Source organism: Aphidius gifuensis, linkage group LG1 (genome assembly GCF_014905175.1).
Source record: "Aphidius gifuensis isolate YNYX2018 linkage group LG1, ASM1490517v1, whole genome shotgun sequence".
Classification (NCBI taxonomy): domain Eukaryota; kingdom Metazoa; phylum Arthropoda; class Insecta; order Hymenoptera; family Braconidae; genus Aphidius; species Aphidius gifuensis.
The window spans coordinates 29,417,331-29,432,001 of record NC_057788.1 but is presented as its reverse complement, the minus strand read 5'-3'; the positions used below and the strand labels follow the sequence as shown (position 1 = coordinate 29,432,001).

Genomic DNA, 14,671 nt, shown 5'->3' with positions numbered 1-14,671 from the left:
ACTAATGAGGAAAATAAAATTAAAAAATAGCTAATCATAATCTAAAATAATAATAATAAAAATTATAATACAGTTTAAAAATGTATAAATAATATTTTTATCTTTTTTCGTTATTATATTTTTATTAATATTACTGTGCTATCTCTTTTTTTTGAAAAGACAAGTCTTATGTTCTTTTTGAGTCATCAGTTTATTTTTAATAAAATTATAAATCATTAAATTTTGTAGAAAAAAAAATATTTATAAATAAATAAATAAAAAACTTTTACCATTCTATTTTTTGAATTTATTATTTATTTTTTTATTTTATAGATATATTTTTTTTTACAATTATAATATTGCAAAATTATATGTATTATTTAAAAAACCACTAATAAATAATTTTATATTAAAATTAAAATTATTAATTTATTAATTTGCATATTTTTTTTTTTATATATAAATATATTTTATTTTTGAACAAGAAAAAAATAAATATAGTATTTAAATTATGTTGATAAAATATTTATAAATAAAATAAAAAAATAGGTCAATTATTAATGATTATTTAATGATTGTTAATTTAGAAAAAAAAAATTTGAATAAGTACAATTAATTGTCAACATAGCGCTGTTGTTTGACCGCCATGTTTTTTTCTTTGTTGTTGTTTATTTTTTTTTATTTGTTGACAAATGACAAATGACAACAAGCCATAACCTTGATAAATCAAAGTTTATTATAACAATTTATTTAACTAATTAAAAATGTCATATGAAGATCGTTACAATTCTTGGTGTAAACGTTCATATGTAATACGTAAAAATAATGAAAATAAAAAAAAAATATTGTTAGTATTACTTGCCTTACTTGCTGTTGATGAAGATGATGATGATGATGACAATAAAAAAAAATATTTATCAATAATATCTAAAAAATGTAGTGAATATAGTTTTTATTATAAAATATTTCCAAAAATTTGTTTAAATAATAGTTTATTTAGAAATTATTTTCATATGAATCCATGTAAATTTGAAGAACTACTTTGCATCATTGTACCATCAATTATAACACAAAATAAATATGATGACTGTGATAAAAAAATATCTATTGTTGAAAGATTGGCATTAACATTAAGGTATACCAAAAATTTTATTTATTTTATTTGTCAAACAAATATTAATTATTAATTTATACAAAAAATTAAATTTCAGATTTTTAACATCTGGTGATTCAAAAGTTTCAATGTCCATGTTCAATTTGAAACACCTGCTAGTATTTCATTTATCCACATGTGATAGAAATAAAGACGTGTATAAACAGCAGGATAATTTAATGTCGTTGGAACTAATGAAATAATTCCAACAAGAGTACGACCAGCTATGATAGGACTTCCTCCGTTTCCCTAAATAATTTATACATGAATTATTAATTATTCGTTTTATAAATTAATTTGATATATTATTACTATTACCTCTGTTATACGAGCAGTTTTTAAAATTGGTAAAAAACAATATTGTGATTTTGTAAAAACACCATGTTGATAATATTTTTGTTTACACATATTATTGGGAATTGATTTAACTTTTGTCTCATGAAGATATCGTGTCAATGTGGATGTTGTTGGATCATTACCCCAACCTGTAGCATGATAAGTTTTGCTGCTTGATGGTCCAGCAAAAAAAGTGGCTGGTTTCGATAAATAATTTACTTCTATTTTTGACACTAGTTTGAGAATAGCTGAAGACACAAAAAAAAAAAAATAACATTAATAATTTATTTTGTTTTATTTTAGATATTAATTTACCAATATCGTTTATCCAAAAAGAATGAGGTTCATAATTTTCATGAATAATAGCAAATTCTACTTGATGAATTTGTCGATATAATGATTCACGAGGCTCCATGATATCATCTGTTCCACTTAAAACTTGAAGATTACTATAAAAAATATGACTATCAGCTGTTACACAACTAGCAGCTGTTGCAATATGACTTTCTGAAATAATTGTTCCTCCACACATGTGATGTTCATGATATTGAACTGATACCATCCATGGACGTTGATACATCAACGTTCTTATTCCACCATAAATTTTATTTGGTAAATTTCCATTTACAGCTTAATTAAAAAAAATATATTGCTTGAATTTTGATATCAAGTTATATTAAATTATAAAAATTATAAAACTTACCAGATATTAAAATAATCAAAGATATTGTCGAATTCAAATCGACAAATTTACACATAATTATTAAAATAATCAAAACACCCAGCTATATCAGAACAAATTATTGTACTACGACTCAATTATCTACGTTTATAAAAATTAAAAATTTAGGATTTACAAAACAGTATTTACTATTAGCCATATATACTTGATATATTTACATTTTTTTTTCTATTTCAAATCAAGTTTTTCGTGTAATAAATTCATTGTCTTGATCAAATATGTCACAAAGAAAAAATACTCAAATAAACACGTGTTCTTATGATTTTTTTTTATTTGATTATACAAGATAAAGGTCGAAAAATAGATAAAAAAAAATAAAAAGATAATTATTTAAAATTCCACATGATAAATTTGATTAAAAATTAATAAAATAATTTGAAAATTAAATTGTATTTTTAATATCATTAATCCAATCGAGGTAATGATAAACACGTGTATAAATTGCAGGATAAAATAGTTTTGTTGGAATCAATGAAATAATTCCAAGAGTAGAACGTCCAGCTGTAATAGGACTGCCTCCATTTCCCTAAATAATTTATAGATAATTATTGTTTTTATAAATTAATTGTATATATTATTATTACCTCGGTGATACGAGCTGTTGTAAACAATGGCAAGGAACAAAATTGGCTTTGATGAAAATCTTGTTGTTGATAAAATTTATTTTTACAAGTATGAGAAGCCAATGATTGAACGTCAATTTGTTGAAGATATCTTGTGATGTTATTGGTTGTTGGATCAAGACCCCAACCTGTTAACTTTAATCTACTACGTTGTGTACATACTGCTGGTATTGTTGCAGGTTTACATATAGGATTAAATATTATTTGTGTTTCTAATTTGAGAATAGCTGTTAAATTATAATATAATTAATATTAATTTATATATTTTTAATATTTATTACTGTTTGATTATTTACCGATATCATTGATCCAAAAATTATGAGGATTGTATTTGTCATGTAATATTGTATATGCAACTTTATAAATTTTTCGATAAGATAATTCAACGCGTGACAGTAGATCATTTGTTCCACTTAATATTTGAAGATTACTATAAAAAACATTACTATCAGCTGTTACACAACTAGCAGCTGTTAATATGTGGTTAGCAGAAATAATAACACCATTACAAATATGATAATCTTGAAGTTGGATTGATACTTGCCATGGTCGACGACGCGTATCAATCAAATTTCCACCGTATAATTTTTTTGGTAAATTTCCATTTACAACTTGAATAAAAAGGTATAATTAGGTATAGTTAATTTCAAAAAACGTAAAAAAAATCTTACCAGAAATTACAATTAATATTGTTAAACTTATAATAAGAAATTTACTCTTCATTATCATCTACTTGAAAAAAAAAAAAACAAAACAAAACAAATAAAGCTCTTGCCTTGAATTAAGGAAGGTTCATGAAGATTTAAATTGAAATTTGAAAATTTATATTTTTCAGAATCTTTGGGTAATAAATTCAAATACCCAATTGTCTTAAACAAATATGTGAAAACCTCAAACAATACATAAAAACGTGTCTCTCATGCTGATAAATTTAAAAAAAAAAAAAAATCAAATATAAAGTTTAATATAAATTTTTTTATCAATGTTAATTTAATTTCCTCTTTTTTTTCAATTTATCAGCATCTCATAGTACAAGTAAATATTAATGATTAATATTTTTTCGTCAATTTATCAAGTAAACAAATTAAAGTATTTCGATATAATTTTTACGTAGGTGGGACGCTTCGCATCACTTACGTATTTATTATTTTTTTTTACTAATTATTTAATTATAAAATGTTGATAATAAAAATTAATACTTATAGTTAACAAATAGTTAATATAATTTTTTCAATATATATTTAAATATTAATATTTTTTTTTAATGTTTTTTATCCAATCAAGATAGCCGTAGAGACGAGTATAAATAGCTGGATAATTAGCTTCTGTTGAAATTAATGAAACAATTCCAACGATACTTGATCCAGTGTCTACTGGACTGCCTCCAACACCCTGATATATTTTTAAAAAATTATATAGCTATCATTATTATTTATATATATGGATAAATATAATTATAGAATTTATTTTTTAATTTTATTTACCTCGGTAATACGTGCTGTTGTCGATAGTGGTAACAAACAAAATTGCCATTTACTGAAATTTATAGTGTTATAATATTTTGATTGACAAATTTTATAAGTAATTGATTTAACTAATAATTTTTTGAGGTATCTTGGCAATATATTGGTTATTGGATCAGTGCCCCAACCTGTTACAAAAAATCTTTTTGAGGTAGAAGGACTGTCGGTTAAAATTGCCGCTTTACAGAAGACTTGAAAATTTATTTCCGGTACTTTTAAAATTGCTAAAATAAAAATTAATATTTGATGTTTAATGTAATGTCAATATTTTTAATTTATTTAAGAAGACTTCATGTATACCTATATCATTGTTCCAAAAATTACGAGGACTGTAGTCTTCATGAATCACAACATATTCTACCTGGATAATTTGTGCGTTGGTATTCATGAGATCATGGGTTCCAATTAATACCTCAATATTTCCATAAAAAATATTTTTTTCAGCTGATATACAACTTGCTGCTGTTAAAATGTGGTAATTTGAAATAATTGAACCACCGCAAATGTGATAACCACGCAATCGTAACGATACTTGCCAGGGTCGAAGATATATCGATGTTGCTTTTCCACCGTAAATTTTAATCGGTAAATTTCCCTCAACAATAACTGACATAAAAATAAAAAAATGTTTAAATTTAATTTAATAAAAAATAAATAATATATACTTAATTACCAGATATACATAAAATTATAATCATACAAATATTCATGATGAATTTAAATTATAATTTTTAATTTCATTAGAATATTATTATTTTTTAAAAGACAAAAAAGCCAAGACTTTAACTCGACACGTGTCAAATGTATTACTGTTTAATTTCAAATTTAAAATCAAATAATAATCATGTATTTTAAGGTTTTTTTTTCTGTAATAAATCACTTGTCTTGATCAAATATATCAAACAAAAAAAAAGAGATAAAAATCTTTACTGGCACTTTATTTTTTTTATCTACAAATTTTTTATACAAAAATTATTAGCAGTATTTAGTAAATTGACAAATATATTTATTTTACAATAATAATTAATTATTGAATTTTATTTTTCATATAATCTATCCATTCTAGATAATGATAAACACGTGTATAAATAGCAGGATCTTGAAGTTTCATAGAAATTAAAGAAACAATTCCAACAACAGCTTTACCGGACATTATTGGACTTCCTCCATTACCCTAAAAAAAAAAAAGAAAAAATTATCATTAATATAAAATTACCCTGTTACAATTAAACATTAAAATTATCATTTTTTAAAATTTAAATATATAAATAATATTTTTACTTCAGTTATATGAGCTGTTGGAACAAGTGGTAAAGCACAAAATTGCGTTTTGTGAAATTTCTGTTCAGGAAAAAATTCTAATTTACAAACTTCATTTGTCATTGATTGTATTCTTATTTGTTGAAGAATTGTTATCATATTGTTAGTTGATAAATCAATGCTCCATCCAACTACCTGCAATTTGTGATTGGTAAAACGATACTCTGGTGTTTTTGCTTTTTTACAAATTTTATCAAAATTTATTTCATCTTCTAATTTGAGAATAGCTAAAATAATGTTATTAGCATTAGCTTGATTAATATATTTATTAATATTTTGATATTATTATATACCTATATCATGAATCCAAAAATTATGAGGATCATATTCTTCATGAATTATTGTATATGCTACTTTGTGAATTTCTCCATTCTCTGTGAGGTCATTTGTTCCACTTAAAATTTGAATATTACCATAAAATTTATTACGGTCAGCTACTACACAACTTGCGGCTGTTAATATGTATTTAGAAGAAATAATAATGCCATTACATATATGAAAATCTTGAAGTTGAATTGATACATGATATGGTCGACGACGTGTCGAAACTGGTGCTCCACCGGAAACTTTTTTTGGTAAATTTCCATTTACGACTTGAAATTTAAAAAATTATCTATGCAAATTATATTATATTTAATAAAATATATGTAAATAAACAACTTACCAGAAATTAAAATTAATGAAATAATCAAATTCGAAATTACTAATATACGCATAATTATTATTTTTATTTTTTCAGTCTGCTATAATGAACGAAATTATGAAGAATAAAATTTTAAAACTAATATTTTTTTAGCACCTATTTAAAACCGATAGACAAAATTTTATTTGATTACTTTTTTTTATTATCTTGATAAAAGGATTATTTTAAATGATAAAAAAGACACTTGGATTGACAAAAACTACTTCCTTAATATTTATCAGCATTTTTTTTTATCTCGAAATGCCAGTAGATTGATAGTTTTATTATTTCGTTTTGTTTATTTTTCAGTAATTTATATATCCAGCTTTATTTTTCTCTTCTTTATGTTCTATTTTATCTGTAATAAATTTTTCAAAAGTAATCTACCGAAATATAATATAATATCAAATATACATTGACTAAAAAATATGACGTATTAATTTTGCTATTTATCATAAAAAATGTTATCAATCTATTTTACATATTAATCAATTAGCTATTTTTAAAAATTAAAAAAAATTAATATTGTTAAATAAATTTATTTATTATTTATTTCATAATTATTATATGAAAATTATATTTTTCAAAAAAAAAAAAAAAGTAAAATGCAATATAAATTTGTTAATTTTATTATATTTTATTTTCATAAAATAATTTTAAAATATTGTGATACACTTAATGATAATATAATTTTTTTTTCATATATTTTTTCAATTAACATATTTATTTATCCAGTCAATGTATGAATAAATACGCGTATAAATTGCCGGATAATTAGGACGTGTATCAACTGTTGAAAGTACTCCAACAACTTGATGGCCTGATATGATAGGACTTCCACCAGATCCCTTAATTTTTTAAATCAAATTAATTAATAATCTATATAATTATTGATGTTATTAATAATTATAAATTGATGTAAATACCTGTGTTATTTGGCTGCCTTCTGATTTCGGTAATAAACAGTATTGCGATTTATGTAAAATCATTTCATTATAATATTTTAACTCACATTGTCGACGGGGATATATTGATACAATTTCAAGTTCTTGAAGATATTGTATTATGTCATTTGTTGTTGGATTAATTCCCCAGCCAGTTAAACGAAATTTATTTGAAAAAGAAAATTTTTTCACTAAATCAATTGGACGACATATTGCATTAAATTCTAAGCTTGATGATAATACAAGAATTGCTGAAAGATATTAAACAAAATTAGCAAAATAAATATATTTCTATATAGTATAATTTATCTGAAAATTATTGAAGCTGTTCACCAATGTCATTGGTCCAAAAATCATGTGGATTGTAGTCTTCATGAAATATTGTATATGCAACTTGATGAATTTTTCCACCTGTCATAAGATCATTTGTTCCACTCAATATTTTCAAATTACCATATGCAACACTACGATCTGCCAAGACGCAGCTTGACGATGTTAAAATTTGATTATCAGAAATAATTGCACCACCACAAATGTGGTACTTTTGAAGTTGAATTGATACTTGATATGCTCGACGATGTATTGGAATTATATCTCCATTGTAAATTTTTTTTGGTAAATTTCCATTCGAAACTTTTAAAGATATTTAAAAATAAATTATTCAAAATTTAATTGTATTTCATAAATAAAACTTACCGGAAATTAGTATTGTTAAATTTAAAATAATTAATATACGCATAATTATTATATATTTTTTTTTTTACAATCAACTGTTGAGAACAAAATTCGGAAGAGTATGAAAATTAAAATTTAATATTTTTTTCTAATTGTAATTATCTATGTACTTTTATTTTATTTATCTTTGAAATGATAACTGAGACTCTTTGAATTTATATCATTTTTGTTATTCACTATTCATTTTAACCAACTTTATATATATATATTTTTTTTATCTTTTTTTTAATTTAGTTTTCGTAATTTATAATTTATTTTTGTTGATTTTTCTGTGATTTATATTCCTTTAAAATTCTTGAAAAAAAAAAAAAATTCAATCCTTATCGTTATACTCATAACTGAAAAATGAAAAAATATTAAAATGTAAATAATATGATTTTAAAATGAAAAAAAATTAATAAAAATATATCAATCAATTAATTATAAGTCAATATATATTTAAATAAAGAAAAAAACAATTAATTTACATTAATTATTTCCTAAAAATAATAAATTGTCAATTCAAATAGTTGGGTGGAAAATGGGCTGATGGATCGAGTACATAGCTTGAACATTTTTTTTTTATCTGGACATATGCTGTGCCAAACGTATTTCGAAAATTTTTATCTCCCATTCGCAACCTATGACTCATCTGCAGAGGGCGCAGTGAAACACATAGAAAATAGAAATTTCTGGTCTTCGTCTATGGTATATAAAGGTCAGTCCTAGACGATTTCTAGTCAGTTTTTCTCAAGTTCGTGCCACGTGAACATCTTTCTAAAATTTATCGGTCGGTCGAGTTGGGTTAGAAATTTTTGAAACTACCTCGTGGTTGCATGCTCTGTATGAAAAAAAAGTTCAAGTATTTAATTAATAGAATAAATTCTTTGATTTTTTGTTGGTTAAATTTTTTAAAAAGTGTTTTTTCAATATAAAAAAAAGTATATAATTAATAAAATAATTTTTCCGGTTTTAGTTAATTCGTCTCATTTTTGCGGAGTGAAATCGTTTTAAATTTTTCCATTCGTTCAGTTGGGTTAGAAATTTTTCGAAGCTGCCACATGCAGACAACCTCGTGGTTTTTTATCATAAAAAAAAAGCGTTTAAATAATCGAATAGTGAAAGTGTTGGTTAAAAAAAAAAATATAAAAAATAAAATAAAATTGCAAGTGTGAAGTAATCATAGTGCGCGATAGTGATTGATTACTTCAAAAAAGTGTAAATGTGTATGAGTGTAAAAAGTGCCTTTTTGGATTAGAACGAGTCACTTGAAGTTCACTTGAAATTATCTTCATGGATTATTGCTGAGAAATTTACCTGGACATTTTATTTGGATTATTGGAGATTACCTGGATATTTTAATTGGATTATTGGAGGTTACCTGGATATATTTGCTGTTTGCTGTAATAAGTTAAGTCCCTCTAGTCAGGATCCACAAAGTGTGAATAAAAGCCAGGATCACGACTGACTAGTTGTAATTATTAACCCATCCCGGAAAAGTGCTCTAATGTCCTTGAAGTTTCAAAAAATTGTTTCTATATTTTTTGAAACTTCTCGTCGTTCCCAAATTATTTTTTTTTAGATTCATTTTGACAATTTTTGTGAATGATCATATTCAGCTTTGATGCCAGATTACATGGCGGTAGAGTGAAAGTCAAAATGGATCAACCTTGTCTATCTCAAACAGAGTAGACGAGGGTGATTAGGATGTATTATAAACTATCGTGATAATTTATAATAGATAAATTATTACCCTTTTCCAATCGCGATGTATGTTAGTATGTAAGATTTTTTTATTTGACATTCTACGCACTTTTCCAAAAAAAAAAAATTTGTTTCGTTTAGTTTTTAAATACTGCTCCAAAAATTGATTCTAGAAATTGCTAAAGCTGATGGTTCACGGATGAAATGCAGGGAGGACAATGGACAATTTCTAGACGATTGCTGAAGCAGATGATCAATGAAGAAGGAGCAGGAAGGACACTGGACGATTTCTAAAAGATTGCTGAAGCAGACGGTCAGTTATGGAGGTGCAGAGGGACTAGGTAGTACATTGGACGATTGGTAATATGGTAATGGTAATATTGATAACTGTGGATGTGTTTAATTATTATTTTTTTGTTTTTTTTTTAAAATCCTCAGTACTTGCAGCTATAAGCGCAGTACAAATAATTCCGGCGATAAGCGCAGTACGAATACTTGCAGCTACATACGAAATTAGCGTGAAGTAATCATAGTGACTGATAGTGACATGGTGAATTAAGTGAAAAAAAATGTCCTATCAAATATGAAATTTTATGCGTAGCGCAGTACGAATACTTGCAGCTGCGTGATTTGCTGCTACGAGCGCAATAGAAAAAAATAATCGAAAAGTTATAGCTGCAGCTATGACTTGCGCAGCTAAAATAGTGAATAGGTCTATTGGAGAAACTTTAAAAACGTCAGTACTATGATAAAAGCGTACGTAATTTAGGGCTTAGCGGTACGAAAGAATTCGCGTCTCGGTATAGTGCTGAGTCTCGCGCTCGAAAAAGAGCTGGTCTGCTCGGTCTGCTGCTCGCAAGCTGCCGTCGCAACTCGTCAAGTAAAGAGTGATTGAATAATCTGTATATCAACGAAATACAATTAATAGCCTAATTTAAAATTATAAAATGCAAGAATCATATTAGATTATCAGCTTGATTAATCATTTATGCGAGAATATCAGTATATGTCTTATTGTGAGAATATAACAGTCTAATATGATTCGATACGGTAAGAGGAATATTAAAAACAGAGTCGAATCGAAACGTCTTACCTCCAGGGTGATTTGGAAAAGACGTACGTAGAATTAAGAAATTAATTATTTATTTATGATTTTATAATACATAAGACAAAAAATGAAATTTCTATGAAAAATGTATATGAATTATTTAAAATATTATCAAACATGTAATAAATTATAATAAAACACTATAATATAATACAATAATTTATATAAAAAAAAAACACCTTCACCCAAATTTTAACCACAAGTGACTTAATAATACTTTGAATATTTGTCTCAAATTTTCTTTTGTCATTTATAGTTTAATTATTCATCTGAACAATTTTATTTTTATCACAGGCTGTAGCTTTTATTTTAATTTTCCATTTGAACCTAATATGAACTGTCTATCTGTAATATCCCACCTCCGTAAAAATATAAAAATATAATAATCATAATAGAGACAGTGAAAGAGGAGTTGAGAGTGGGATTTTTATAGTGTTGGATTATACCAATACATATTGCTCATTCTACTTCTTACCTGTTGATCTTACTATACCTGTTTTCTTTGAAAACTACGAGAACTTGTTTCTCTCTCACTACACCTGGACAGCCATCTTGAAATACCTGAGTGATACACAGTGATACACGTCAATAATAATTTGTTTAATCTAATTTTACCAATTTTAACAATCAATTATTTTTACATGTAATATACGTGTTTCAACAATTTAAAAAAAGAAGCTTGATTTCTTTGATTTTTCGATAGTGCAAATTGACCAATAAGGTCACAGTAAATTCATATATATTTTTTAAAATTTATTATTATTATTTTTTTTGGTGGTTTGTACACAAATAGTGACAACATATTGTTCAAAAAATTTTTAAACATTGTTCAAATATTATTGTGAATATATAAAAGTAAACAAGTGAAAATTTTCGAAATATTTTTCTACTGGCAATGGAGCAAAACCAGTTTCTATCAGAATTACTCATTTCAGAATTTTATTATTAATAATAAATAATAAAATAATATATTTGACATTTAATTTATTAAAATACAATAAATAAATAATGTAAGTATATTTTATTTATTATTAATTTTTTAATAATAAAAATAATATATCTTTCAGTACAAATAGAAAAAAAAATATAATTTAATTAATTAATAATTAAATAAAACATCAATTTTAATATTATTTTTCATTATTTTTAGATAAATATTTATAAAAATGGGCTCAAAAATTGAATACGTTGAATCATCTCATATTTATGCAACAAATTATATACGTAATTCGAAAGCAATTGGTGTTTTATGGGGAATATTTACAATATGTTATTCAATAATTGGAACTGTTGCATTTGTAACACCAGAATGGATTGGAGATCTTGAGCATGAAAATCCAGGAAGATTTGGTTTATGGTCACGTTGTAGTTATGGAGCAAATGGTAATAATATTACTTGATTAATCAATTAAATCATTAAATTTAATTTATAAATTTATTATTAAAAAAATTACAATAAAACTTGTAGAATTACTATGAAATTTTTACATCAAAACAAAATGATCTAGATTAATTGTCAATTATTGATTATTACAGGTGATTTTGGAGAAGAATGCATTGGAAGACTTGATGATATTTCTACAATATTAAATGTTCCATTTCGTGCAAGTACAATACTCGTTGGTTTTGCTGTTATAATATCATTTGTAACAATATTATCAATGTTGTTATTTTTCTTTTGTCGCAGTACAAAAGTTTACTATCTATGTGGATGGATGCAAATTATATCTGGCAAGTTATTACATCTATTATTTTAAATTATATATATTAACTTTTTTTATTAATAATAAAAGATTAAAATAATATAGTATGACATTTAGGTGAAATATTTCATTGCTAAAATATTTTTAGAAAGTATAAAAGAAATTATTTTCTCACGTGAATATTTGCTCATTGTTGTTGTCAAGATTAAAGTAATTTAAATTGATTATTGTGCTTATGTAATTTGATTAATATTATTTATTATTCATTGATAATTGAAGGCTTGCTTTCACTGAATTTAAATATATACATTAGTTATTTTTTCTATTATTTCTTTAGAAATTTTATTGTGGTTTTTTGTTTCGATTATTCAACCTTGAAATATATTCATCAACGTCAACAAATTGTTGATTTTTTTTGATAAATAAATAGTCTTTTTGATGAATGATTTAAATTTTTTATTCAATTTTTTTTTACTTTTTATTTTTTTGATTATTTAGAATATAAAAATAGAGAAAAAAATATATCTCGATATGAATAAATAAAGAAGAGAATTGAGTGTTGACCTACATGCGACATCAACGGTTTTTTGTCTGGTTATTTAACTGAAATAACAGTACCGCATGTATTTGAATTTAAAAAAAAATAAAAAAAACAATTTTCTAGAAATTTAAATTGCAAAAAAAAATTATAAATAAAATCATATAAATTTTTTTTTACATGCATGAAAGAACAGTGAAAGTAACATTGAATCATGATCAATATCAAATTTGTCAATTTCACCATGACTTTCGATTTATTTTGAAATGAAATATTTTAAAAATAGAAAAATATCATTGCCAAGTGCCAATCAATCAAGATGATATATAATTTTTTAAATTTTTATTTATGTAATTATTTAAACGTATAAAATTATATGAATTTTAAAAGTCAGACTTGACATCCGTTATGCAGTTTTAAAATTAACCGAGCAATAAATGAAAAAAAAAATATATAAATACAGTTAGGATATGAATTGAGTATGTGTATATTTTCCAGTACCTTTCACTCTTTGACCCGTATATATTTTTTTTTATAAATGTACCTTATTAATAAACGTAAAAAAAAAAAACAATATCTACCGTGAGAAAATTTTACAGTCCAACAAAAAAAAAAAATTCAAAAACAGTTTGACTTGTTGAAAAAGTACAAACAATTTATGAATTATATATTATTTTCCCTGACAATAAAATTAAAATAAATAATATATATTAATTTTCAATTTAAATAAATAATATTTGTTTATTTAAATATTAATTTCAGCAATTTGTATGGGAATTGGAGTTGGTGTTTATCCACTGGGCTGGGATTCACCAACAGTACGAGCTGTTTGTGGAGCAACATCAACAAGGTTAGTTTAAAAATGTTGTGATAGTGTCATATTTATTCATCACGAGGATTAAATTACAGAATGTTTAATTATTATTATAAAATTATAATGTATATTTTTTTAGGTATAATCCAGGTGCTTGTGCAATAAGATGGGCAATACCACTTGCTGCAATAGCTGCTCTTGATGCAATAACACTTGCAATATTGGCTTTTATGCTTGCTGCAAGACATGTTAAATTACAACCAGAACCTTTTAATAATGGATCTCTATACAAAGGTAAAAATAAGATAATTTATTTTTGTTTATTTGTTTATATTTATTTGGATTTTTGTTTTATTTAGGTGAAGTTAATCCTGGATATGTTAATGAAGCTCAAAGTGTTGCTGGTTCAAGAAAATCATTATCATTGAGACCAGTACTTCTTGTTGCACCACCTGAACAAGATCGTTACAGTGAATTATCACGTGCTAAATCACACTCACATCACAGTTTATACTCACCAGGTCCTCATCAGGTTCATACTCTATCCAACAATACACTAAATCATTCACAAAGAAATTTTCAATTGTAATTTAATTAATAAAACAAAAAAAACGTTACAAAATATCAAAAAAAATAAATAAAATAATAAATTGTATTAAAATTTTAACAGTAGATTTTTAAACAATTATTATTATTAATTTAAATTGATATTTTTAATTAACAAAAATATTTATCATTATGTTATTTCATAAATTTGTTAAATAACAATTTTTTTTTTTTTTACTATA

The 14,671-nt window shown here is 24.3% G+C and overlaps 5 protein-coding genes across 5 annotated transcripts; 2 read left to right on the top strand and 3 right to left on the bottom strand.

Moving 5' to 3' along the window:
- Nucleotides 1-681: 681 nt before the first annotated feature.
- LOC122860237 lies at nt 682-2,422 on the top strand. Its single transcript, XM_044163956.1, has 2 exons — nt 682-1,114; nt 1,191-2,422. Exons 1-2 carry the CDS (start codon nt 744-746, stop codon nt 1,333-1,335), a joined length of 516 nt encoding a protein of 171 aa, XP_044019891.1. The 5' UTR covers nt 682-743; the 3' UTR covers nt 1,336-2,422.
- On the bottom strand, nt 1,357-2,048 carry LOC122847494 (ovochymase-1-like). The gene is made up of 3 exons (XM_044145230.1): nt 1,784-2,048; nt 1,451-1,716; nt 1,357-1,371 (listed from the first exon to the last, which is right to left on the bottom strand). The coding sequence occupies exons 1-3, from the start codon at nt 2,046-2,048 to the stop codon at nt 1,357-1,359; spliced, it is 546 nt and encodes a 181-aa protein (XP_044001165.1).
- Nucleotides 2,423-2,558: 136 nt separating the features above from the next.
- Nucleotides 2,559-3,556, bottom strand: LOC122847486 (ovochymase-2-like). The gene is made up of 3 exons (XM_044145219.1): nt 3,550-3,556; nt 3,130-3,444; nt 2,559-3,060 (listed from the first exon to the last, which is right to left on the bottom strand). The coding sequence occupies exons 1-3, from the start codon at nt 3,554-3,556 to the stop codon at nt 2,765-2,767; spliced, it is 618 nt and encodes a 205-aa protein (XP_044001154.1). The 3' UTR covers nt 2,559-2,764.
- Nucleotides 3,557-5,383: 1,827 nt separating this feature from the next.
- LOC122847479 (serine protease 44-like) lies at nt 5,384-9,506 on the bottom strand. The gene is made up of 7 exons (XM_044145207.1): nt 9,503-9,506; nt 7,636-7,935; nt 7,285-7,553; nt 7,113-7,206; nt 5,970-6,269; nt 5,638-5,903; nt 5,384-5,530 (listed from the first exon to the last, which is right to left on the bottom strand). The coding sequence occupies exons 1-7, from the start codon at nt 9,504-9,506 to the stop codon at nt 5,384-5,386; spliced, it is 1,380 nt and encodes a 459-aa protein (XP_044001142.1).
- Nucleotides 9,507-11,288: 1,782 nt separating this feature from the next.
- LOC122860236 (LHFPL tetraspan subfamily member 3 protein) lies at nt 11,289-14,550 on the top strand. The gene is made up of 6 exons (XM_044163955.1): nt 11,289-11,838; nt 11,979-12,211; nt 12,365-12,559; nt 13,832-13,919; nt 14,023-14,177; nt 14,243-14,550. The coding sequence occupies exons 2-6, from the start codon at nt 11,995-11,997 to the stop codon at nt 14,470-14,472; spliced, it is 885 nt and encodes a 294-aa protein (XP_044019890.1). The 5' UTR covers nt 11,289-11,838; nt 11,979-11,994; the 3' UTR covers nt 14,473-14,550.
- Nucleotides 14,551-14,671: the final 121 nt, after the last annotated feature.

Coding starts and splice junctions, on each gene's coding strand:
- LOC122860237 (XM_044163956.1), top strand. CDS start 744: ATGTCATATGAAGATCGTTACAATTCTTGGTGTAAACGTTCATATGTA. Junction 1,115..1,190: donor AGATTGGCATTAACATTAAG/GTATACCAAAAA, acceptor ATTAAATTTCAG/ATTTTTAACATCTGGTGATT.
- LOC122847494 (XM_044145230.1), bottom strand. CDS start 2,048: ATGTATCAACGTCCATGGATGGTATCAGTTCAATATCATGAACATCAC. Junction 1,717..1,783: donor TTTTTGGATAAACGATATTG/GTAAATTAATAT, acceptor TTGTGTCTTCAG/CTATTCTCAAACTAGTGTCA.
- LOC122847486 (XM_044145219.1), bottom strand. Junction 3,061..3,129: donor TTTTTGGATCAATGATATCG/GTAAATAATCAA, acceptor ATAATTTAACAG/CTATTCTCAAATTAGAAACA.
- LOC122847479 (XM_044145207.1), bottom strand. Junction 7,207..7,284: donor AAGGCAGCCAAATAACACAG/GTATTTACATCA, acceptor TAAAAAATTAAG/GGATCTGGTGGAAGTCCTAT. Junction 6,270..7,112: donor TTATCCGGCAATTTATACGC/GTATTTATTCAT, acceptor TTAAATTTCAAG/TCGTAAATGGAAATTTACCA.
- LOC122860236 (XM_044163955.1), top strand. CDS start 11,995: ATGGGCTCAAAAATTGAATACGTTGAATCATCTCATATTTATGCAACA. Junction 12,560..13,831: donor ATGGATGCAAATTATATCTG/GCAAGTTATTAC, acceptor TATTAATTTCAG/CAATTTGTATGGGAATTGGA. Junction 13,920..14,022: donor TGTGGAGCAACATCAACAAG/GTTAGTTTAAAA, acceptor ATATTTTTTTAG/GTATAATCCAGGTGCTTGTG.